The sequence below is a fragment of the Lissotriton vulgaris genome, unplaced genomic scaffold (assembly GCF_964263255.1).
Source record: "Lissotriton vulgaris unplaced genomic scaffold, aLisVul1.2 SCAFFOLD_3715, whole genome shotgun sequence".
Taxonomy (NCBI): domain Eukaryota; kingdom Metazoa; phylum Chordata; class Amphibia; order Caudata; family Salamandridae; genus Lissotriton; species Lissotriton vulgaris.
In genome coordinates this window covers 89,914-111,972 of record NW_028241903.1, presented here as the reverse complement: position 1 = coordinate 111,972, position 22,059 = coordinate 89,914, and the positions used below count along the sequence as shown (strand labels likewise).

General features: G+C 47.9%; 1 protein-coding gene across 1 annotated transcript in view; it reads right to left on the bottom strand.

The window, feature by feature from the left end:
* Positions 1 to 22,059, bottom strand: part of LOC147669145 (kyphoscoliosis peptidase-like) — a 128,982-nt gene that overhangs the window by 75,994 nt on the left and 30,929 nt on the right. The window contains exon 4 of the mRNA XM_086948195.1: positions 15,987 to 16,178. Coding sequence (XP_086804321.1) covers positions 15,987 to 16,178 — 192 coding nt within the window. The remainder of the gene's footprint in view (positions 1 to 15,986; positions 16,179 to 22,059) is intronic.

Sequence of the window (22,059 nt, the reverse complement as noted above, 5' to 3'; positions counted from 1 at the left end):
TGTAGAGCGCTGCCTAAATCAACACCACAAAGCGCTACAAACAATCTAATGTCGAAGCGCACCACATTTAAAGCGCTAGCGTTATGGAATGCAAGGCAAGTAGCGTTATCGAGCGCTGCACAGATTGATTTCAAATAAGAGTTGCAGTTGCACAAATCAGCATACGATACCACCAAGAGGGGAGGTGAAGGGAGCGACCGCTTCTGCGTGGAGCAGGACGGATCTATCTCGTTAACTCTTACTTTCCATCAATGTTTCTGAAACAGCTGGTTTCACACGTGCGTTAACCCCTGAATCTTCATTTATTTCGGCCGGTGTGTTCTATTCTTGCAACAAGGTGTTTCTTACGTTTGTCATGAACAGGGATTGTGAGCGCTCTAGTTGCTCATTATGGGCCATATGTAGGTGGGCTAATACCGGTCAGTAACAGCTGAAAATCAGTAAATTTCCTGTTACCGACCGGTATTTAGCCCTTTGCGATGTAGGAGGCTGGATTTAAGGATTTGGTAATTTACCGATTCGTTATTTTAAGGAATCGGAAAAATTCTGATTCCTTAATTTAAGGAATCGGTAAGTTACCGAATCCTTAAATCCTATGTAGGGAGCACTCAAGTGAGTGCATTTTTAGTTTAAGGATTCGTTATTTACCACCAACTACAAGTTTCACTACAATGCACTTACATGAGATAAAAATAGTTGAATTTTATCACCAAAAATATCCAGAAGGTATGCTTCTTGTAACCTTACACCTAAAGAGTACCAAAGAAAACACACCATTTAACAAGCTATTTTTGTCACCTCTGCAGGTGACCACCCTGTCAAAAGAAGCAGCTATCTCTATTATCGAAGAATGGGGAATCCTTTGCGGGCACACGTGTAGCTATGATAACACATTTGGGTCATGTATCCTGTGTCTAGTATTATCTGTCACTCTTACGTTTTATGATGCTGGCTACCTGCAATGAGATTCAATGATGAACCAACTTACTTAATGTGAGAAGGTGGCCTGATATGCAGTGCTCGCTATTCTAGTGAACACTATGTATCAGTCCAGCAACCCTTATTGATGATTGGTTGTAAGTCAACCTTATAGACCAGCTATCCTAGTAGCGTGGATACGAGCAGTCTAAGGCTAAAGACTCGAGAGGGCGTGTTAAGCCAGCTGTTTACCACACATATACCCCTTGAATACCAAGTGAAAGGACACCACACAAGTGTTATGAAAATAAACAAGATATTTATTAAGAATCACAACAGCCCTGTACTCTTTATGAGGACAGGGTACTAAGCACAAAACAAAACTCTTACGAAAATACTTAAGTTAGCACAGTATATACAAATGCCCGAGGGGCACGGAAAACCATATACTCTGAAAGTGGAATGCGAAATTACTAGCAGGTAAGTACAGTACTAATAGGCTTTGGAATCGCTAGATCTTGACTATAGAATCTTCAGATTACTTCTAGGAGACCCAGGGGACTCGGGTGCAGAGTGTGCACTCTCACGCGTGATGCGGGACAAAGTCTATGGTAGCTAGTAAAGACAAAGTTAGTGTTCTCGGGCGAACCCGACCTGGTAGGAGGAAAACGAAAGTGGATTCTGACCCTTGGATAGTGAGGCAATGCTGGGGCACCGAAATGCCGAAGTTACCTAGCCCAGGGGCTGCAGCTGCATAGGTCTCAAAAGACGTCGGGAATCCTCGTAGACGGACCAGGAGCCTGGAAGAAAGAAGTTGCTGGCAGGCGACCAGTGAAGAAGGTTCGATGGATCCAAGCCTGGATCGAAGGAAGATGACACCTGAAAGCAGAGGGGACCAAGTTCGAGACTACTAGCCAGTAGTCAGTGGGCACCAGGAGGGCACCGGATGGTAGCCACCTCGACTAGGTGAGTGGGTGACGCTGTGCTCGCAGATCTCACGGACCAGGAGGCGTTGTCGGCGACCAGGATGGAGGAGCGAGCTGTCCCACGATAAATGAAGCTGTCGGCGTCGCTGGACCCAGGATTGGGCAACAAAGCCTTGGCAAATTCAAGCCCACGCGGTGGACTCAAAATGGCGTCTGGAGTGGACTAGGAGGGTCCGGGGTGCCTCTCTTGAAGAAGGAAGCAAGGGCCAGTCTGGAGCAACCAGACCAGCAGCAGTGATGTCGTCGGGCGTCGTGAAGAAGGCCACAAGCCAGCCGGCTAGTAGCCACACAGCGCGGTGAGCACGCAAAAGCAGATGGGGCCCACGCAGATCGTGGAGATGCTGGAGGGCTGATCTTCGGTGCTGGAGCTGCTCAGGGTTGGGGCTTCTCGGACCCCAAAGCACTCACCAGTGGAGCACACGGTGGGCTTGTTGCAAAGAAGTCGTGCAGTCTTGGCGATCGTCGGTCCCTCGAGGTCTCGTCGCACTCACAGTTCTCAGCTTTGCTGTAGAGGTGAGTAGAGGTCAGAGGTGCCAGGGAAGCCGGGTCTCGTCGAGCTGGGTCGTCGGATTCGTGAAGAAGGACTTGCAGCAGACCGCAGTGTTCTTAGGATGGTGCCCGCTTGATGCAGGGTGACTACTCCTTAGCCACAAGGGAGAATCTTGAAGAAGGAAATCTTGATGCCTTTCGCAGAAAGTCGTGTCTTGATTCCAAAGATGATCTAATTTGAACAGGGGGCCCGCTCCTATCTTTATACTAAGAAAGGGGGCTGACCCGGTGACTAGGTCCTGCCTATGGGTGGGACTAGGAGGGGGGTGGTTACACCCCTTTCCCATGCCGGACTTCCCCAGGCCAGGGGCTGGTGTGCCCCTGGAACTGGTTCAGACTGGCCTATGCGTAGTGAGCACCGGGGTGCCACTCAGCAGTCACCTTCCTGTAAAGCCCTGCCTACCCAGGATACACAAAACCATATCTGGGACGGTGCTAGCACCGCCCCTGACAGGAAACCCTTTGTCCAGGCTCCCCTCGCTGGAAGGACTCCCAGCTGCAGGGGGTCAGACTCGTGTCTGTGGTGGCAGCATCCATTTTGTGGAGCTGAGGCTTCGTTTAACTTTAACCGGGGTTCACAGTTACATACATGTCGTGTCCCTCTAGAAAGGTGGAATGCTAACCCCGTCGCCAGAATTGGCGAGGGGTTAGTATTCCAATTCGTATGACACCTTACTCGACATGTTTTGATAAAGCAATACCAAAGATAACATTTAACCGCGAGGATTATAATGCACTTAAGAGTATATGGTATGCGATATCATGGAACAGCTATTAGGACTTGGTTCCGCAAGCTGCAGACAGGTTCAGCTCATGCCAGAGCACCATCTCACACGATTCCAAGCACTCTGCCTTCAGGATTGTTAAGGCCTGCCATAGGAGTGACTGATAGGAATCTGTGTGTCCATTTTAGGGTTAGATATAGGTATACTATATCTACAGCAAAGGGTGATTACACGACTTTGCCCCAGCTGTCATGCAGCCAGTTGTGTCAAATTTAGGAGGCCAGCCAGGGGTGGCATAATACATGCTGCAGCCCCTGGTAGGCCCTGGGTACACCTATGCCCTGAGTTACAGGGTCTGATAAGGTGGCCCAGTCCCAATTGGAAATGCACCTAAGGTACATGGAATCCATTTTACAGAGAGAGCAGTAGGCCTGGGGTCCTGATTGGCAGGATCCCAGGTCGACTATGTCAAAAAACAGCTAAAACACAGGGCAAAAAGTTGGGGGCAACCATAGTCAGGAGGTACCTTCCTACACAACCCCCCCCCCCAAACGAAAGGAGATAAGGCTATCCTTGTCCAGGTAAGCCTCTATTACCTAAGTGGCCATATAAGGAAGGACCAGCTCTGGCTTGGTTTCCCCCTGTGTCATGGTCTACTAGGCAACCCCTCACCCTAAGGGTATCTGAGGGTCTCCACCATAGGGAATCTCTGCCTTTGGTGTGTCTTGGGAAAGAAGAAGGCTGATGCTGGGATGGAGTACTGAAGTGAGGCTCCTCTACCTTTGGGCTCAACTTCCTCCAATCACCATTCATCATTTGTGCCTTTCTTTCTGTAGCTGAGATGCACTGAGCTCTCAGGGTCAGCCTCTGGCTACCTAAAGCTGGAGGCTGAGTCCCTCTGTTTGGCTTACTGGAGGGACAGGTCAGGTCTGGGGTTTTTAGGCCCCATGTTTGGCTGTGCCCAACAGTGTCCAGCTGTGGGAGGTCCCTAACTACTTTTAAGGGGGATCCCTCAGGAGTCTGACTTATTTTCACTTGGCTAGGTTTACCAGCTTCAGTTATCCTAATCCGCTGATTAAGGGGTTCTTTTGGACAGGGGGCCCTTTGGGGTCCACCACTGGCCTCCCTGACCTCTTCAGCCCTGGGCTGACTGAGGCAGGGTAGAGAGGTGCAGGTTACCTGCTCCAGACTGGGTCCCACCTGGGAAGGGTCCACTGCCATCAGGGGCTCTGCCAGGCTAGGCCTGACTACCTCTGGGGCAGTTCCTTCAACAGGGGTAGAGTCAGTTCCCTGAGGAGGCTGGCTCTCACCTAGTGTCTGGGAGGGGGAAGACTCTTCTTCCTCCTCAATGCTCTCTGTTTGAGTGGAGTGATCCATTGTTTCAGGCTTCACAACCTCACTATCTGTTTGAGTAGAGGCTGAGACCATTTCAACCATGACAACCTTTTCAGGAGGGCACTCAGTTTGTGTTTGGGCTGTGACTGTCACAGCCCTCCTATCCTGTTCTGGAAAGTCTGTCTGAGCCTGGGCAGTGGCTACCACTGCCCTTCCAACATTTTCAGGGAGGAATGGTGCTTGGACTGGGGCTGTAGCTATTACTGCCCCACTGACCTGTCTGGATAGGCCTATCATTCTGGAGTGAGTTTCTTGCTCCACCTCAGCCCAGGCTGAGAGTTCCAGGTCATTCCCCAGTAAGCAATCTACAGGTAGGTTATCTGTCACTGCCACTCTCATGGGCCCTGTGACATTACCCCAGCTGAGCTTGACTACTGCCATGGGATGCCTTCTTTTCACTCCATGAATGTCTGTCACCTGATAAGTAAAACCAGGGGTCAGTTGAGCAGAGGGGACCAGATGGTCAATCACCATGGTGATGCTGGCCCCTGTGTCTCTGAATGCCTCAACTTGCTGACCATTCACTATGACCTCTTGTCTATACTTTCCCAAAATGTGGGGTCCAGTAGTGAAGTTGGCAAACCCCATGCCAGTCTCACAGACAAGAGTGTGGTCAGGGGACCTGGCTAGGCCATAGTCCTCCTGATTGCCCAAAGTCAGTGGCGGTTCGTCCATTGGGGGCGTTGGGGCGTTGCCCCACTAGCCATGGACGACCGCACTGTCTGCCAACACATGCATTTAAAGGGTTTTCAAATTCAAATACAGTTTGTGATTAAAAATGATTCTGAGCGCACTGCGCGCTACCGGCCCCGGGACAAGAAAGACAGAATCGGGCACGGGGCATTGTTTAAGGAAGTGGGCTGTGGGGGGCGGGGCTGTGCAGAGAGTGACAGGCAGAGCAGAATATCGGAGTACCAGTAGACTGCGCAATGAGCATGTGGAAACCAGGAGTAGTCAAAATTACACCTGGCCCGCGCATGCGCACAGTGGTAGACCTTCCCTCCCCCCCCCTCTACAGCACTCGAGACACAGGCACTGTCAGGCAGGGACCCGGGGCCCCGGTCTCATAATGGGCAGATAGTGTCCTGCTCGTGGTCCAATCCTGGCGCAGTATTGCTGTTAACCCTGCGCCAGGATTGGCTGCTCCAGCAGGATGGTGCCGCGCGTGGGTGTTGATTGCTCTGCCGAGGGGGCCAATCACCATATGGCTATATCCAGCCATGTCGTCGGGGTGATTGGCCATTTCTACGCTGTCGGGACGTTACTGGCTGCAGCCTTCCTGATGACGAGAACAGCAGCACTGCAGAGGAATTCAAAACCAGGACGGCGGGAGCCTCGGGACTGTAAGTTTTACTTTTAATATTTTTCTTTCCCTTAAAACCCTCCCGCCTCCCCCCTAACCCCCCTCTGCGCCGTGATTTGCCCATCCACCCCCACCCGCCCGTAATGCCCGCCGCGATTGCTCATTTAGCTTGTGCATTTATGGGGGGAAAAATAGCATGGTATGACACTGTAGTCGAAAAAACTGGTGTCCGGCATCTTCTGCATATATATATGCGTTTAAAGAATGCTTGTGTACATTTTTCAGTTTCTATGACCACCTATGATTGCTTTATTTGTCGCCACATATTCTGAGTGACAAAAACGAACTTTAAGCCTTATGTCTGAGAGGCGCATTGGTTTTCATAAGTTCTTTAACAGATCCCGGGGTGTAACTGCCAGAAAGTTACACTGGTGGTGCGTGGTGGCTATTGTGAAATGATTACAGTTTCCCGTAATTTCAGATGGGTAGTGAGGGGGAGAGATAGCAGGTCAGTTAGAACGTGGCAGTGGTGATGCTTGACATTCAGATTATTTGCCAAAAACGATGGTGTTCATTTAACCCAATATTACCCATGACGTGCATTGAGTGCTCTAATTGTAATCGGTGTAAAACGTGAGGTAGACAAAAGTTCTGGCTATTTCCACCTGCTCGATGTCTGTTTACATTTAACAGAGAAATGCATTATTTTCATTGTGAAAGCCCTGAAATGCATAGATTGGTAGATGATGATGGCATTGTTTGCATTTCTCACACGCGCTCTGGATCGGGTTTTGTGCTTGTGCAGTGTAGCGACAGAGTCCCAGGTGGCGGTGTCTGGAGGTGACCTATCATTCTTTTGCAGCGAACCACCCCTCTCATAAATTTTAACGGTGCTGGAGATGCGTTGTGATACAGCTGAAGGCACACAAGTAAAAAAGGGTTTCTTGTGCGTTTTGCACCCCACATTTCTCGAGGGGTTGCTGTCTTTTGACTTGAGGGTGACGCTGAGTGGACCGAGGAGTGGAGTAAGAATCTGAGGCCAGGCTGCAAGGTAAGGAACGGCACGGCAGTGATCGAAAAGTAATGAAACTTAGTGTTCACCTAATTACGACGTGAAAAGTTCAGAGGTATTTTTGCTCATTGTGACCGGCTCTGCTGCACTCTCCATCAACACTACTGCATCTCGCTGCACACGGTTCTACTTCATGCTGCTGTGCTACACACTTCACCACTACACACTACGCTTCCCCTGGCCTGCCCCCTTCCTCCCCTGAGGCACCCCACTATAGACTGCACCATCCATGTACTGCTTCCCTGTGCACAGCTTGACTGCTCCCTGCATAGTGAGTGACTTGTGACATGCTACCTACTCTACTATAAAGCAGACCACTTAATTAAGTGGCTAGGGGGATGCAGGGCTACCATTTCCACACTGCCCCATTCCCCACAGCTGCATTTGGACTTGGAGCACTGGACCCTACATCCACAGCAGCTGATGGTCCAGGGCAAGGAGGGTGGTTGGAAGGGTGTGTGATCATTTTGGTAGAGCCATCACCAGTGTTCTTGGGTCTAGTGATTAATATCACCGTAGTGCTGTTGAGAGCTGACCACATCTGTGCCAGTGGTATCCATAGTGGTAATTTGGGGGATTCACAGGTTATGTCAGAGCTAGTGCTGTGCACAGTTGTTCTATTGGTGGGTGTCTGATGGTGGTCTCTGCTCTAACGTTGACCACTGTGTACAAGGGCTAGTGTTATCCGCAGACCGCGGCTGGTTGTACCCAGTGATCTAAGTGCTACTTGTGCCCAGTGTGGGCTTGAGTGGTGTGGAATTCCCAGGTAATGTCAGGGCTGGTGGTGTCCACAGCAGTTCTTTCAGTTGCAGTCCCCAGTGGCCTGTGCATTGATTGTGTTTACGGTGGTGCCGCTACAGGACGTCCCCTGTGATCCTAATTCCAGTGCGACTGTTGCCCACAGTGGTGCAATGTGTCTGTGCACATAAGGACATTGACTGGTGAGTGATGTCGCACTTTAGTATATGAAAGCAATGACTAGCATTGATGCAGGCTGTTGCTTATTAAAAATAAAGTAGTATATGCCAAATGTATTTGAGGGTATATCCTAGAGAAAAGTAATGTCATTCTTTGGATATTCTGAATGAGCAGCTACCTACGTTATTATCATATGGAATCTCTTTATTCTTTATTGCTGTCATAACAAAACTTTCAGAACATCCTTATTAACATTCTTGCTTTCTCAAATTTGCTTGAAAATGCTCCATTTGCCCACTCTTTTTTCTAAATTTTCTCGGGGGAGAACCCCCGAACCTCCTTATGACAGGAGAGCTTGCCAACTAAGCTTGCTCACCACACATCACTCATGACAACCCTTTACGCCTCACCACTTTCAAATCTCACCAGCCGCCACTGCCCAAAGTAATGCCCACCACATTCTTGGGGGCACTCCCACCACCTGGGGGATTACCACTAGTGGTAACAGGAGGTTTAGGAGTATTACCTGGGGGCATATTTCCCTTATTGCCATTTTTAGGGCAACTGGCATCACTTGTGTAATGGCCCACCTGTTTACAGGTATGGCAATAAGGTTTCTTCTGTTCTGAAGGAGTGTTCTGGGACCCACCACCCTTGTTGGAGTTTTGGGGCCCTTGGAAAGTCTTCTCTGTGGATTTATCCCCACCCTTCTCTTGAGGCTTGGTTGATTCCTTCTTTTGGTCACCACCCTGGTTCTTAGGCCTGACCCTGGTTCTGACCCATTTGTCTGCCCTCTTACCCAATTCCTGTGGAGAGGTCAGATCAGAGTCTACCAGGTGCTGGTGTAATAACTGGTTCTGACAATTACTTAAGATTTGCTCCCTCATAATTAGTTTGTACAATCCTTTAAAATCAGTAACCTTACTACCCAGTAGCCAGCCTTCAAAAGCCTTAGTGGCACAATCAACAAAGTCAGTCCAATCCTGAGACTGAGTTTTCTGGGTGTCTCTGAACAGCATCCTGTACTGCTCAGTGGTTAAACCAAACCCATCAACCAGTGTATTCTTCAGGACTTGGTAATTGTTAGCATCCTCAACTCTAGTCGTGAGGAGCTTATCTCTACCTTTACCTTCAAAGGAGAGCCACAAGATAGCTGCCCACTGACTTTGGGGAACACCCTGCACAGTGCAGGCTCTCTCCAAAGCAGTAATCCATTTGTGGATGTCATCCCCTTGTTTAAAGGGGGGCACTATCTTATTCAGGTGCTTTGTATCAAAACTCCTTTCCCTATTGCTAGGTATATTGCTGCCACCAGTGGGGACTACCCCACTTAACTGTTGCTCTCTAGCAAAGGCAAGTCTCTCTTTGGCCAGGGCAAGTTCTTCCCTTTCAATCCTCAGTTTGACTGCCCTTTCTTCAGCTTCATACACTCTCCTCTGAGGGGAAGTCATCCCTCTGTGAGAAGAGTTGTGAGAGCCATTGGTTCGAAGGGATCTGTTAGAGCCTCTTGATAGAGACCTAACTCGTCCATTCCCAATGGTAAGCTGGCCTGAGAGTGGCCCCAGGGGTCCCCTAGTACCATTCTCATGCCTGCTTAAGTTGGACCTGGTTAGTCTGCTGACTTCTACCTGTCCCTTATCTGCCTCATCCCCTGACAACTCATCCTCATCCTCATCATCATCTGCCTCCTGGAGGGGATGGTCATGGTTATCAAAGGGACCCTGTAAGGAGGGCATACTCCCATCTGGATTAGAAGGGTCTGGGTTACCAGCCCTACTGGCATCATAAGTCTCTAAGAGACCAATCAGAAAGGAAGTTGTGGGGTTAGACCCCTGCTTTATCTTCCTGGAGGTACACACTTGTCTCATCTCCTGGAAGCTAAGAACAGCATATCAGGAAGTGGGGACCTGTGGAGGGTCCACTGACACAAGGGGAGACTCAGAGTTTCCTCCTTTGTCTGACATGCTGATTCTAGTGTGGTGTAAGTGATGCACCTACCTACACTATGTGTTTGCCTACTGATCCCTTGCTAAGAGTTGCAGCCAAGGTGTGCTAAGCCTTGAGGAGCTACAACAGCTGGTTCAGTAGAACTCAGAGTATTCTAAGCTAAGTTATATGTACCTGAAGTACTTATGTGATCTTTCAACAAGATATTCTTAGGATACGTGTGGTAAAACAACAGCAAGCTCAAATCCCAACCGCTGCTCACCAATGTGAGAAGGTGGCCTGATATGCAGTGCTCGCTATTCTAGTGAACACTATGTATCAGTCCAGCAACCCTTATTGATGATTGGTTGTAAGTCAACCTTATAGACCAGCTATCCTAGTAGCGTGGATACGAGCAGTCTAAGGCTAAAGACTCGAGAGGGCGTGTTAAGCCAGCTGTTTACCACACATATACCCCTTGAATACCAAGTGAAAGGACACCACACAAGTGTTATGAAAATAAACAAGATATTTATTAAGAATCACAACAGCCCTGTACTCTTTATGAGGACAGGGTACTAAGCACAAAACAAAACTCTTACGAAAATACTTAAGTTAGCACAGTATATACAAATGCCCGAGGGGCACGGAAAACCATATACTCTGAAAGTGGAATGCGAAATTACTAGCAGGTAAGTACGGTACTAATAGGCTTTGGAATCGCTAGATCTTGACTATAGAATCTTCAGATTACTTCTAGGAGACCCAGGGGACTCGGGTGCAGAGTGTGCACTCTCACGCGTGATGCGGGACAAAGTCTATGGTAGCTAGTAAAGACAAAGTTAGTGTTCTCGGGCGAACCCGACCTGGTAGGAGGAAAACGAAAGTGGATTCTGACCCTTGGATAGTGAGGCTATGCTGGGGCACCGAAATGCCGAAGTTACCTAGCCCAGGGGCTGCAGCTGCATAGGTCTCAAAAGACGTCGGGAATCCTCGTAGACGGACCAGGAGCCTGGAAGAAAGAAGTTGCTGGCAGGCGACCAGTGAAGAAGGTTCGATGGATCCAAGCCTGGATCGAAGGAAGATGACACCTGAAAGCAGAGGGGACCAAGTTCGAGACTACTAGCCAGTAGTCAGTGGGCACCAGGAGGGCACCGGATGGTAGCCACCTCGACTAGGTGAGTGGGTGACGCTGTGCTCGCAGATCTCACGGACCAGGAGGCGTTGTCGGCGACCAGGATGGAGGAGCGAGCTGTCCCACGATGGATGAAGCTGTCGGCGTCGCTGGACCCAGGATTGGGCAACAAAGCCTTGGCAAATTCAAGCCCACGCGGTGGACTCAAAATGGCGTCTGGAGTGGACCAGGAGGGTCCGGGTGCCTCTCTTGAAGAAGGAAGCAAGGGCCAGTCTGGAGCAACCAGACCAGCAGCAGTGATGTCGTCGGGCGTCGTGAAGAAGGCCACAAGCCAGCCGGCTAGTAGCCACACAGCGCGGTGAGCACGCAAAAGCAGAAGAGCCCCACGCAGATCGTGGAGATGCTGGAGGGCTGATCTTCGGTGCTGGAGCTGCTCAGGGTTGGGGCTTCTCGGACCCCAAAGCACTCACCAGTGGAGCACACGGTGGGCTTGTTGCAAAGAAGTCGTGCAGTCTTGGCGATCGTCGGTCCCTCGAGGTCTCGTCGCACTCACAGTTCTCAGCTTTGCTGTAGAGGTGAGTAGAGGTCATAGGTGCCAGGGAAGCCGGGTCTCGTCGAGCTGGGTCGTCGGATTCGTGAAGAAGGACTTGCAGCAGACCGCAGTGTTCTTAGGATGGTGCCCACTTGATGCAGGGTGACTACTCCTTAGCCACAAGGGAGAATCTTGAAGAAGGAAATCTTGATGCCTTTCGCAGAAAGTCGTGTCTTGATTCCAAAGATGATCTAATTTGAACAGGGGGCCCGCTCCTATCTTTATACTAAGAAAGGGGGCTGACCCGGTGACTAGGTCCTGCCTATGGGTGGGACTAGGAGGGGGGTGGTTACACCCCTTTCCCATGCCGGACTTCCCCAGGCCAGGGGCTGGTGTGCCCCTGGAACTGGTTCAGACTGGCCTATGCGTAGTGAGCACCGGGGTGCCACTCAGCAGTCACCTTCCTGTAAAGCCCTGCCTACCCAGGATACACAAAACCATATCTGGGACGGTGCTAGCAACGCCCCTGACAGGAAACCCTTTGTCCAGGCTCCCCTCGCTGGAAGGACTCCCAGCTGCAGGGGGTCAGACTTGTGTCTGTGGTGGCAGCATCCATTTTGTGGAGCTGAGGCTTCGTTTAACTTTAACCGGGGTTCACAGTTACATACATGTCGTGTCCCTCTAGAAGGGTGGAATGCTAACCCCGTCACCAGAATTGGCGAGGGGTTAGTATTCCAATTCGTATGACACCTTACTCGACATGTTTTGATAAAGCAATACCAAAGATAGCATTTAACCGCGAGGATTATAATGCACTTAAGAGTATATGGTATGCGATATCATGGAACAGCTATTAGGACTTAGTTCCGCAAGCTGCAGACAGGTTCAGCTCATGCCAGAGCACCATCTCACATGATTCCAAGCACTCTGCCTTCAGGATTGTTAAGGCCTGCCATAGGAGTGACTGATAGGAATCTGTGTGTCCATTTTAGGGTTAGATATAGGTATACTATATCTACAGCAAAGGGTGATTACACGACTTTGTCCCAGCTGTCATGCAGCCAGTTGTGTCAAATTTAGGAGGCCAGCCAGGGGTGGCATAATACATGCTGCAGCCCCTGGTAGGCCCTGGGTACACCTATGCCCTGAGTTACAGGGTCTGATAAGGTGGCCCAGTCCCAATTGGAAATGCACCTAAGGTACATGGAATCCATTTTACAGAGAGAGCAGTAGGCCTGGGGTCCTGATTGGCAGGACCCCAGGTCGACTATGTCAAAAAACAGCTAAAACACAGGGCAAAAAGTTGGGGGCAACCATAGTCAGGAGGTACCTTCCTACACTTAACACCCTGGAATCAAAGTTGCAATAAGTTTTATTCCTCACACAAAACAAAAATATCTCATATTGGGGGTATGATTAATTTATTTCCAAGAGTTATATTATGCCTTCCATTTTCACTGCATATGCTGCCAGCTTTTGCTTAGTTTTTCTGTTGTCAACCACAGCAACTCATGTTATACAGATCCAAGAGGTAATGGAATTTTAGCCTCTTAAATGGCAATTCCCTAATTTCCTGCAGGTTTGCAATTTTCTGCCCAACAGTTGTGGCTACCACTACCTCCATAGTGGCCACTTTTAGCATTTCATCCTGTGGGGTTTGGAAGGTAATCCTTTTGCAGGCACTTAGAGTGGCGCTGAACTATTTTAAGAGTAGGGGCGCTGCCATCAATGTTATATCACTGAAGTCATAGGGATTGTGAAAAATCCAAGAGTCACAAAAAGAACAAGTTTAGCAAATGAGCCACAACCACTAGGCAGGGTGATACAACGTATGAGGTTGCGCCAGGTAATGAAGTCCAATCAAATTCCTGTGATTTTTCAAAATCTTTATTTATTTTCAATTTTCAATGCATCAGCAGCAATAATCACGTACACAGCTCAGCCAACGCGTTTCGTTCCAAACAATAGGAACTTCCTCAGGGCTTAAAAATCAAAGATATCTTATTTCACCACAAGGTAATATTCTTGAACCAGCTTAATGAGCTGGATAGTTCGGGAATTCCCCGGGCATCATCATGCCCTCGAAAAAATACCTTGATAAGTATGTTGCTTCCTGCATTGGACAACGTTGGCTGAGCTGTGTATGTGATCATTGATGCTGATGCATTGAAAATTGAAAATAAATAATGATTTTGAAAAATCACAGGAATTTGATTGGACTTCATTACCTGGTGCACCCTCATATGTTGTATCAATTAAGGATCTGGGAACCAGAGGCACTCCACAACGGCCGGTGCTGGAGTGTTAGTGGGCAGGACACCACATTATACAAACTTAGAGTGTGGTGCATCTCTATAAGTCCGCTGTTGGGTTTCTTTTTTCAGTTAACCAGGCAGAGTGGTATAGGTGTGGTATGTAGCTGGTGGTACATTTTGGAGCACACTGGCAGGCATATATTACTAAAGCATGGCAGCACATTTTTTCCATATGGATGTCAACTTAAAATCTCTATGAATGTACACCTCTTATGTGAGGTCATGTATTTACATATTTATATATTTTTTCCCACTGCAGAGAAGGAAAGAAAATGTAATTAACTAAACTCCCAAACCTCATCAAATCACAACTATATTGACTCATCCTATTCCTTTTCCAAAATTACTCCTGCCTCCACTCTCTGACGCATCCCAAACCTCTTTTACTACCTTGAACTATCAAACAAGTCTTTCAAAACTCGTCCCTCCTCAATTCATCCTTTATCCTACTCATCCAACTAACAGGCTTTGACTAATCAAAAACCTCTTTTACTACTATAAACTCCAAATAATCCTTTCTAAACTCTTCCCTTCTCTCTCCATCCTCCAATCTATTCATCCAACTAATAGACTCACATGTCTGCCACTACCAATCACAATTTATATTTCCCCCTGCTAATCCACCAGTAATTCACCTTTGGATTCCGGAGAAGCGTGCTACTCGCCGAAAAGCGCTTCAACGTCTCATCAGGGGTAGTAAGCACTATGTAAATACAATTACAATTACGCTGCCATTTACAGACAGCATATTATCCCTTGAAATGGCCACTGATTTCAGATCATTCATGACATGGTTAAATAACCAGTCAGGATTTACATTTCACCATGCAACTAGTCAGACACATGAATGGAAAGTTATGCACCAGGTTGTATAAAAAACCTACACACACTAATTCCATATTGCACTACAACAGTCACCACCCAAGGGCATCGAGGGATAACTTACCCTGCATGGACGTCTTACATATATGTAGGAGCTGTACACATAAAAACTACTACTTGAAGGAGGCAGAGTCACTCAAAACAAAAACATTTGGATAGGGCTTACTCCAGGAAAATCATATCTGGGGCAATGAAAAGAGCATGGTTCTGCTTTACTCACTCCCAGACAAAGAAATGAGGAACTGAAAAGAATTGTGATGGTCAGCACATTCCCCCCAGTCAGTAATGAAGTCAAGAGTATAATCAACAGAAACTGCCCCTACTGAGTGATACCTATGAGGAAGCCCCCATATTTGCCTTTAAGAGAAATAAAAAGATCAGAGATTATGTGGTAAGGGCATATCAGGAACCCACCAACAAGAGCGACATCTGATCTCTATGGGGTCACCCAGGTGTAGTGAGACACTTCTGATGTGGCGGTTGTGCAGTGTGTAAGCTCATTGGTAACACTAAATGTCTGACCACGGACAACAGGGTATTTAACTTACAATCATTCTCCAATTCTAAAACATGGAATGCTATTTATGTAGTCAAATTTACCTGCATCTTTATGTGATCCAGACCACGCAATTGTGGAACAACGCATTTCACAGCATAGAAGCCTGATAAGATGCCAAACGGAAGGTACCCCTTTGGTTCAACATTTCACAGAACAAAGCCACACCACGGATGACATGTATTGGCAGATGGTGGAGGTGATCCCCTTGTCAAGTAGGGGAGGAGACATTGTGAATCTACGGAATATCAGAGAATGTAAATGGATGGACCTCTTGGAGAGCACCAATAAAGGGCTCAATGACATTGCCTTGCGTTGCTTTGGGTCCCCTTGCATAACGCAAGGCAACACAAGCCCCTAGTTCCTCTACCCTGTCAATGGACATTCATTTTCGTCAGCTGAGAAGGGTACCCTGAAAGCCCACCTGTGAACACATCATTATTAAGCTTTGGACATTTGGTTTCCTTCAATTTATCATGCGTAGAATCAAGCATTGTGTATGGGTCTGAGTATCGAGTTGTAGCCTGAAAGCCTCTGAACAATTGTGCATAAAACTTTCATTCAGCTTTTAAGCAAACATATGAATCTTCACATTTCTGACAGCTTCTCCTTGTTGTCATTAATACCTTGATGTTTGAGTGAGTCTTTCTGGTTGAAGGCACCACTGTGTAAAACCCAGATGTTGAGCTAGAGAAGGTTTCACCTAGAACTCTTGGACAGGTGAGGTAAAGCATTTTAACAAAACAGTGTTCATGAACATTACCCACGACATACCTTGGTATGTACCGCTTGTTTTTCAGGTCAACAGTTCCCGCTCCCCAGCATGCATCCAATAGGTACCAATCATCTTCCAACTTAATCGCATTCCACATGTGGTTGGATTTCTGTTGTTGGCAGTTTTGTCCTTGCCTGTATCCAGCACCACGACTGTAGCCTGACACCTCTTGGCAGGTCACGCCGATCTCGCTATGGTATCAAAGAGGACAAATTTATCAAGGTGGGAGGAAACTAGCAAGAGAATACACCAAAAATTACACCAGATACTTCCTCCTTTGGCTGGGAATATAAGTGTGGATTTCTCCAATTCTAAGTATTTACTCACAAACACACACACAAGAGTAGGGTTATTAATCTGAGAGGAAGAACAGGCAACATTGATTGGCACAATATAGTTAAGCTAAAGCACAATTCTTAGAAAGTCTCTGCTAACAGAGGTACAAGCAAGAGGCAACATCCCAGAGATATTCAATCTAGGTACAAGCAGCACCAGCAATGTTAACATCACAAAGACAGTCGAATAAAGTTTCAAAATCAATTTAGAAAAAGTTGAAAACAGTTTAAAAGCAAAAATAAACCAAAATGATCAAAATAAATTAAGGGGAATGGAATATAAGAATTTTAAATTCTTTAGGAAAAATACCCTAAAAAGGTAAGGTTCTAATCTAAATTATTAGTTTGTGGTTGATATGGATCTTGGTGGGTTTTCAAATAGCGAAGGAGATGAGATTGGCTACACCAACTAGTTGCACCAGTGAATGATTTAACCTTGGGACATAGGCTACTTTTTGGAGTTCAAAGTCTTCCATCAGGGCTGTGCCCATGTCTGAAGATACCATAGTCTTTTGAAGTCAGATATGTTTTTGTTGAGTTCTATTAGGAACCTTGAATTTGCCACCAAATGTTCTGAGCAAGATACAGTTGGATTGTGCAGCTGGAGAGGTCACCTTGTCCTGAGACAGATTTGCTGCCTTGCCCTGGTTCAAGATATTAACTTGAGCCTTAATCACTTTTTTGGTTCACAATATTTAATAGCGAAGCAGGGCTGGACGTTGTAGCTATGCTCTGCTCCACAAAGCCGGACACCTTTACTGTGAGTTCCAGCTGAACCAGTTTTCAGCACAGCAAACTCAGAGCAGGATGAACTTGGCTTTCTTCCCAGATGAGGATGCACCTTTCCTGGGCAAACCCCTGTACCTTGTCCTCAGCCTCTGAAAGAGGAAAAATGACTAAGTCACACTATTTGCCAACTGCTCGGAAAGTTTCTCCTGGTCAATCCTGAAGCTCTTGGGTCCTCAGAGTAGGCTTTTAGGCACAAGGACTCTCTCCGGCCAAGGCTCCTGCAGGGTCCAGATCTCGAAGGTCAGCTGGGGCATGAGTCCTTCTGCTGTTTGTGTCACTGAAGCAAGCAAACAGGAAACCAACCAATATATCCCTGGAAAGTCCCTGGGTGCCAGCAGGACTCAGTCACCCTGGGGTGTTCTTTCTTCCTCCTTTCAGGCAAAGTTTTTTGCTTTCCAGATGTTTTCTTCCAAAGTCCATGAATATTCTGAAGAGGTGGTGGTGTACTGCCAGTCTTATCATGTGCACTAGCTCATGACTGGAGAAATCTCTACACCTACTCCGAACTACTCTGTTGCATGATCCCCACCCCTCTTTCAGCACCATCTTTCTTGTTTTACTGTGAAAAGTGTCAGAAGCCCTAAAACCAAAATGGCTGTTGCAATCAATCAATCAATCAATCAATCATAAAATGTGTAAAGCGCGCTACTCACCCGTTAGGGTCTCAAGGCACTGGGGGTGAGGGGTGCTGCTACTGCTCGAAGAGCCAGGTCTTGAGGCGCCTCCTGAAGTTGAGGTGGTCCTGGGTCAGTCGTAGGTGGGTGGGGAGGGAATTCCAGGTCTTTGCTGCCAGGTAGGAGAACGATCTTCCTCCGGTGGTGGTGCTGCGGATCCGTGGGAGGGTGGTGAGAGTGAGGTTGGCTGAGCGGACCTGGCGGGCGGGGTGTAGAACATGAGTCGGCTGTTGAGGTCCTCCACAGGGAGAAGCTCTTACCCCTCCCCCCAACATTATTGTTGTTCCCTTCCCAGATATCTCATTCCTGTTAAGTGGGGAGTTGGTGGCACCTCCCCTGTCTTTCTGGGCCTGGAAACCAAGCCATTGTCCTCTGGGAGCAGAGCTGTTAACTCCTAGCCAGAAATGTGTGTTGAGCCTCTGGAGTAAGGATGAGAGGAAAACTGGTTCTAAACCAGTTTTCTCACAAGCAGCTCAAAGTACACTTTTTTGAAGTTATGTTTTCCATTGATGATATCAAATAACTAATTTCACCAATAAAAATTCATTTTTGAACAAGTGAAAAATGACTAGCATTTTTAGAGGTGGTGATACAAGATAATGATTATATTTATATCTAGGCCTTTTCACAAGAAATATAGCTACATACACAGTGAAAAAAATCTCTGAAGTACTTGCTTATTATAAAGGCATTTTATTCTCAATATATAATATTCCAAATTTTCATATATTATACAGCCATCCTTGTGGGCTCACAAGGCACACTTTACGGGTGATATAAAATAATAGGTTTTCCTACGTGGCAAAGGCACTTTCCCTTGCTACGCATCTCTGCAGTGCTTTTAGGCTATATCCCAGCCAGAGCACAATGGACTTATCTAGGCGCATACATTTTTGTCATATATGTGGGTGATATAAACCTAGTTGATGTTTAACTTCTATCCACTGGTGCAATTATTTGTCAAATTACAATTGCTTTATTGAAGTTTTACAGTACCATTTAATGGGTAGAGCACGCACACTATGGCACTGGATGGCAGTGCCACAATGCACAAAATCTGTGGTGACCACAATAGGAAAGTGCCCTTTTTGTATGTTCACCCCCACACTTTTTTAACCAATGCTGATTGTTTTGAATCATGAAAGTGTACTAGGGGCTGCTAATGTGATGCTTGTGGATTGGTAATCCCAATTGTCAAGAACTTTAATCCCCTTATTAGCTCCTGGTGAATTGTACCAGTCGTACCCAGGGCATGGGAGTTAAATAGGTCACCAGGGCCTTATGCACTGTTTATGCCCCCCTGAGTGAGCCAAGTAAAAAGATAAGAGCAGTCCTGCCATTGCAGACTGCATGAGCAGTGGAAACTGCTCAAACTCGACATTGCCCCTACCATGAGTGGCAAAGTCACAGCACTATTTTTAATATATGCCAGCCACCCCCATAGGTAGGCCTTCTGAGCCCAGGAGGCAGGGTGCATTATATTAATGGTGTAGACATATAATTACAAGCTTATATGACCCTTGTGAGACGGCGACATGGACCCCCCTACCCAGAGAACACCCTTTCACACCTGTGCCGCCTTCCTTTCCACCGGGACTGCATCCCCGCGAACGCTTCCCCATGTCGGTAACGGGATTCGGAGCTGCAACCATAACCAACGGAACCCCTCCTTTCTCTCTCTTACAGGAGCCAATCAGAGACCTACGATCAGAGGAAGTAAAACCCTCTAACCCCGGAAGTCCCACCCCCGTGGCAGCGTCAGAATAGGGAAAAGCCGAGACCTGGGACAAGAACGCCGTTGGAGTATCGTGGCAGGATACTCGGACTGGAGCGGAAGAAGGAGAAGAGGCGACCGAAGAAGACGTGTGGACGGAAGATTGGTGGAGACCCGAGGAGGTGGCTGAAGAGCGGCCGCGACTCACTGGAGAGTTGCGGCGGACCGTGTGAGTACCCGTAATTCCACCTCAGAGCTCGCTAGGTGCTCGTTGTAGAAACTGTGTAAATATCCTCTCTCTTAGGCACAAACGTAGTCGTAGTCACACTGTATAATAGCTGTAAAGCACCCTCACCGTGTAGAAAGTCCTCCCCCTCACAAACTTACCTGACACGCTCTCGTCCCCTCCCTCCCTTCTCGATACCTCCCTTCCTCACGGTCTTTTCTTTCTCTCCCTCACTACCCGGGTGACGGTGGAAGTATTCTCCTGGGAAACCCCGGCAGGACTAACGGTTCTCTGGTGTCTCTTATTGCCCTCTGAGGTTCCTCCCCGACGTCGGACCCGCCAGAAGACCCCGAAGAAAGGAACTGGACCCAAGCTCCAAAGAGGAACCCGGACCCTCTCATATGGATTTTGCTCTTATGTCCACCCCTCTTGTTTTCTGCCTTGTATCTAAATAAACACCGGCATAGCCCACTATATCCAGCCTCCTTGCCTGCTTTTCCAGCCTGTGGTACACCCACCATCACAACCCTATAGTAGCCTCCTTCCATTAGGGGCTACCATACGTGTTCAGGGGGTCATAGTATAACAAAGGCTGGCACCTGGGCATCCCCTAGCTGCCAGCATTATTATGGTCCCACTGAAAAGTGTCATTTTTGGTATCATAAAACATGGCTCACCAAACCCGACTTGTTCCCAAGGTCGGATTTGAAGTGACATGCACCCGGGTGGCTATCTTAGAGGTTGCACACCTGGTTGCCACAGCCTTTCTGGTGCCATGGTTGACAGCCTGCAAGGTGCTGCTGCCAAGACAGGAATCTGACACCCTGCCAGGAGGAGTGAACACTCCCAAGACTCAGAAACAAAACCCTGCCAGGAGGAGTGAACACTCCCAAGACTCAGAAACAAAACCCTGCCAGGAGGAGTGAACACTCCCAAGACTCAGAAACAAAACCCTGCCAGGAGGAGTGAACACTCCCAAGACTCAGAAACAAAACCCTGCCTGGGCGGGAGGTGTCACAGCCCTCATTGGCAGGATAGCTAGTGAAGTGCCACATCAAGGTGGAGCTTCAAAGCTCTCACCGCCTCTGATATGCAAGAAGGCTTCCTCCCAGAGGAGGATAATAACCAACGTCCTACCCAGGCACACTTGAAACGTGGAAAATTAGGTAGTCTGGAGGCGTACACCCCCAGAAGGCAAGCCACGCCCCTTGGGTGGGCTACCTTGTCTGAACAGCCGCAAAGGGGTTCTGCTATTTTTGGAAGAGGCTTCTGGGTAGCAAAGGTGCCACACTCCTCCAAAGTTGTCACCTCAGGGGCGAATCAGTCACAGGGGCTAGTAGCCCATTGGCAACTAGCTCCCACACCCCCTAATAACACTAAATCTAGGATTTTTGGGGCACGCCGGGCACCAGAACCTCTGATCTGAAGCACTTTCAACAAAAGGACAGAGAAGAGACCCGAGTCTGCGACTTCAGCACCTGCACAAAGAAAAGGCACCCAAGACTGCACCTGTGTCAACCACCCTGAAACTGCACAGAGATTGGTTCCAAAGGAAATTGGAACCCCTCTGAAAACCAAAGGCAACCCCACAACTCCCTTGGATGAGATGTAGTTGTCCACTGCAGCCTGCAGGCAAAACCGCACTCTGGATCCAAAGACAGACTGGCCATCGGGCCTGCCAAGGGAATTACCCAAAAGTAAATTGTCTAGTGCATTGTGGGAAACGTAGTCCTCACCTTCAGTTAGTTTCAGATGGCTAATATTTTCCCTGGACTCCTAGATGTGAAAGTAACCAAAGGTGGAGCTTGCCACTGGCAAGGATTTTAGTGGCCAGTTAGGATACCATGACCTTTATTCGATGCCGTACCTCGAGAAAAGCCAGCTACATCTTCAACCTGACGCCTCCCTGGCCTGTTGTCAAGAATTTGCATCCCCTTCCTCGCCAACACCATCTGAGTTGCAAAACCTGCACCTGCGGCTCCCGCGTTCAACACCACGGGCAGCCAGGACAACTCAGGACCCTGGTACAAGAGCCAGGTAAAAATCAACCGTCTTGGTCCTGGGATCTGCCTCACCTTTACCCTCAGTGGGTTCCACGGAACTAGACTTACATTTCTCGATTGACCACAATGTTAAAGTTTTGCAAGAGTCTAACCGATGATCAGTGGCGTATTGGTCCCTATTGTGCCTTAATGAGGTTGTCGTCCTGTATGCAACGGTTCTGTGTGATGCCACATTTGGGGGGGAATGTTTATGTTTTACTTGCATAATCAAAAAAATAGTTTAAAAAAAAAAAAAAAAGTTTTGCAAGAGTGAAATTCACTGATTTATATT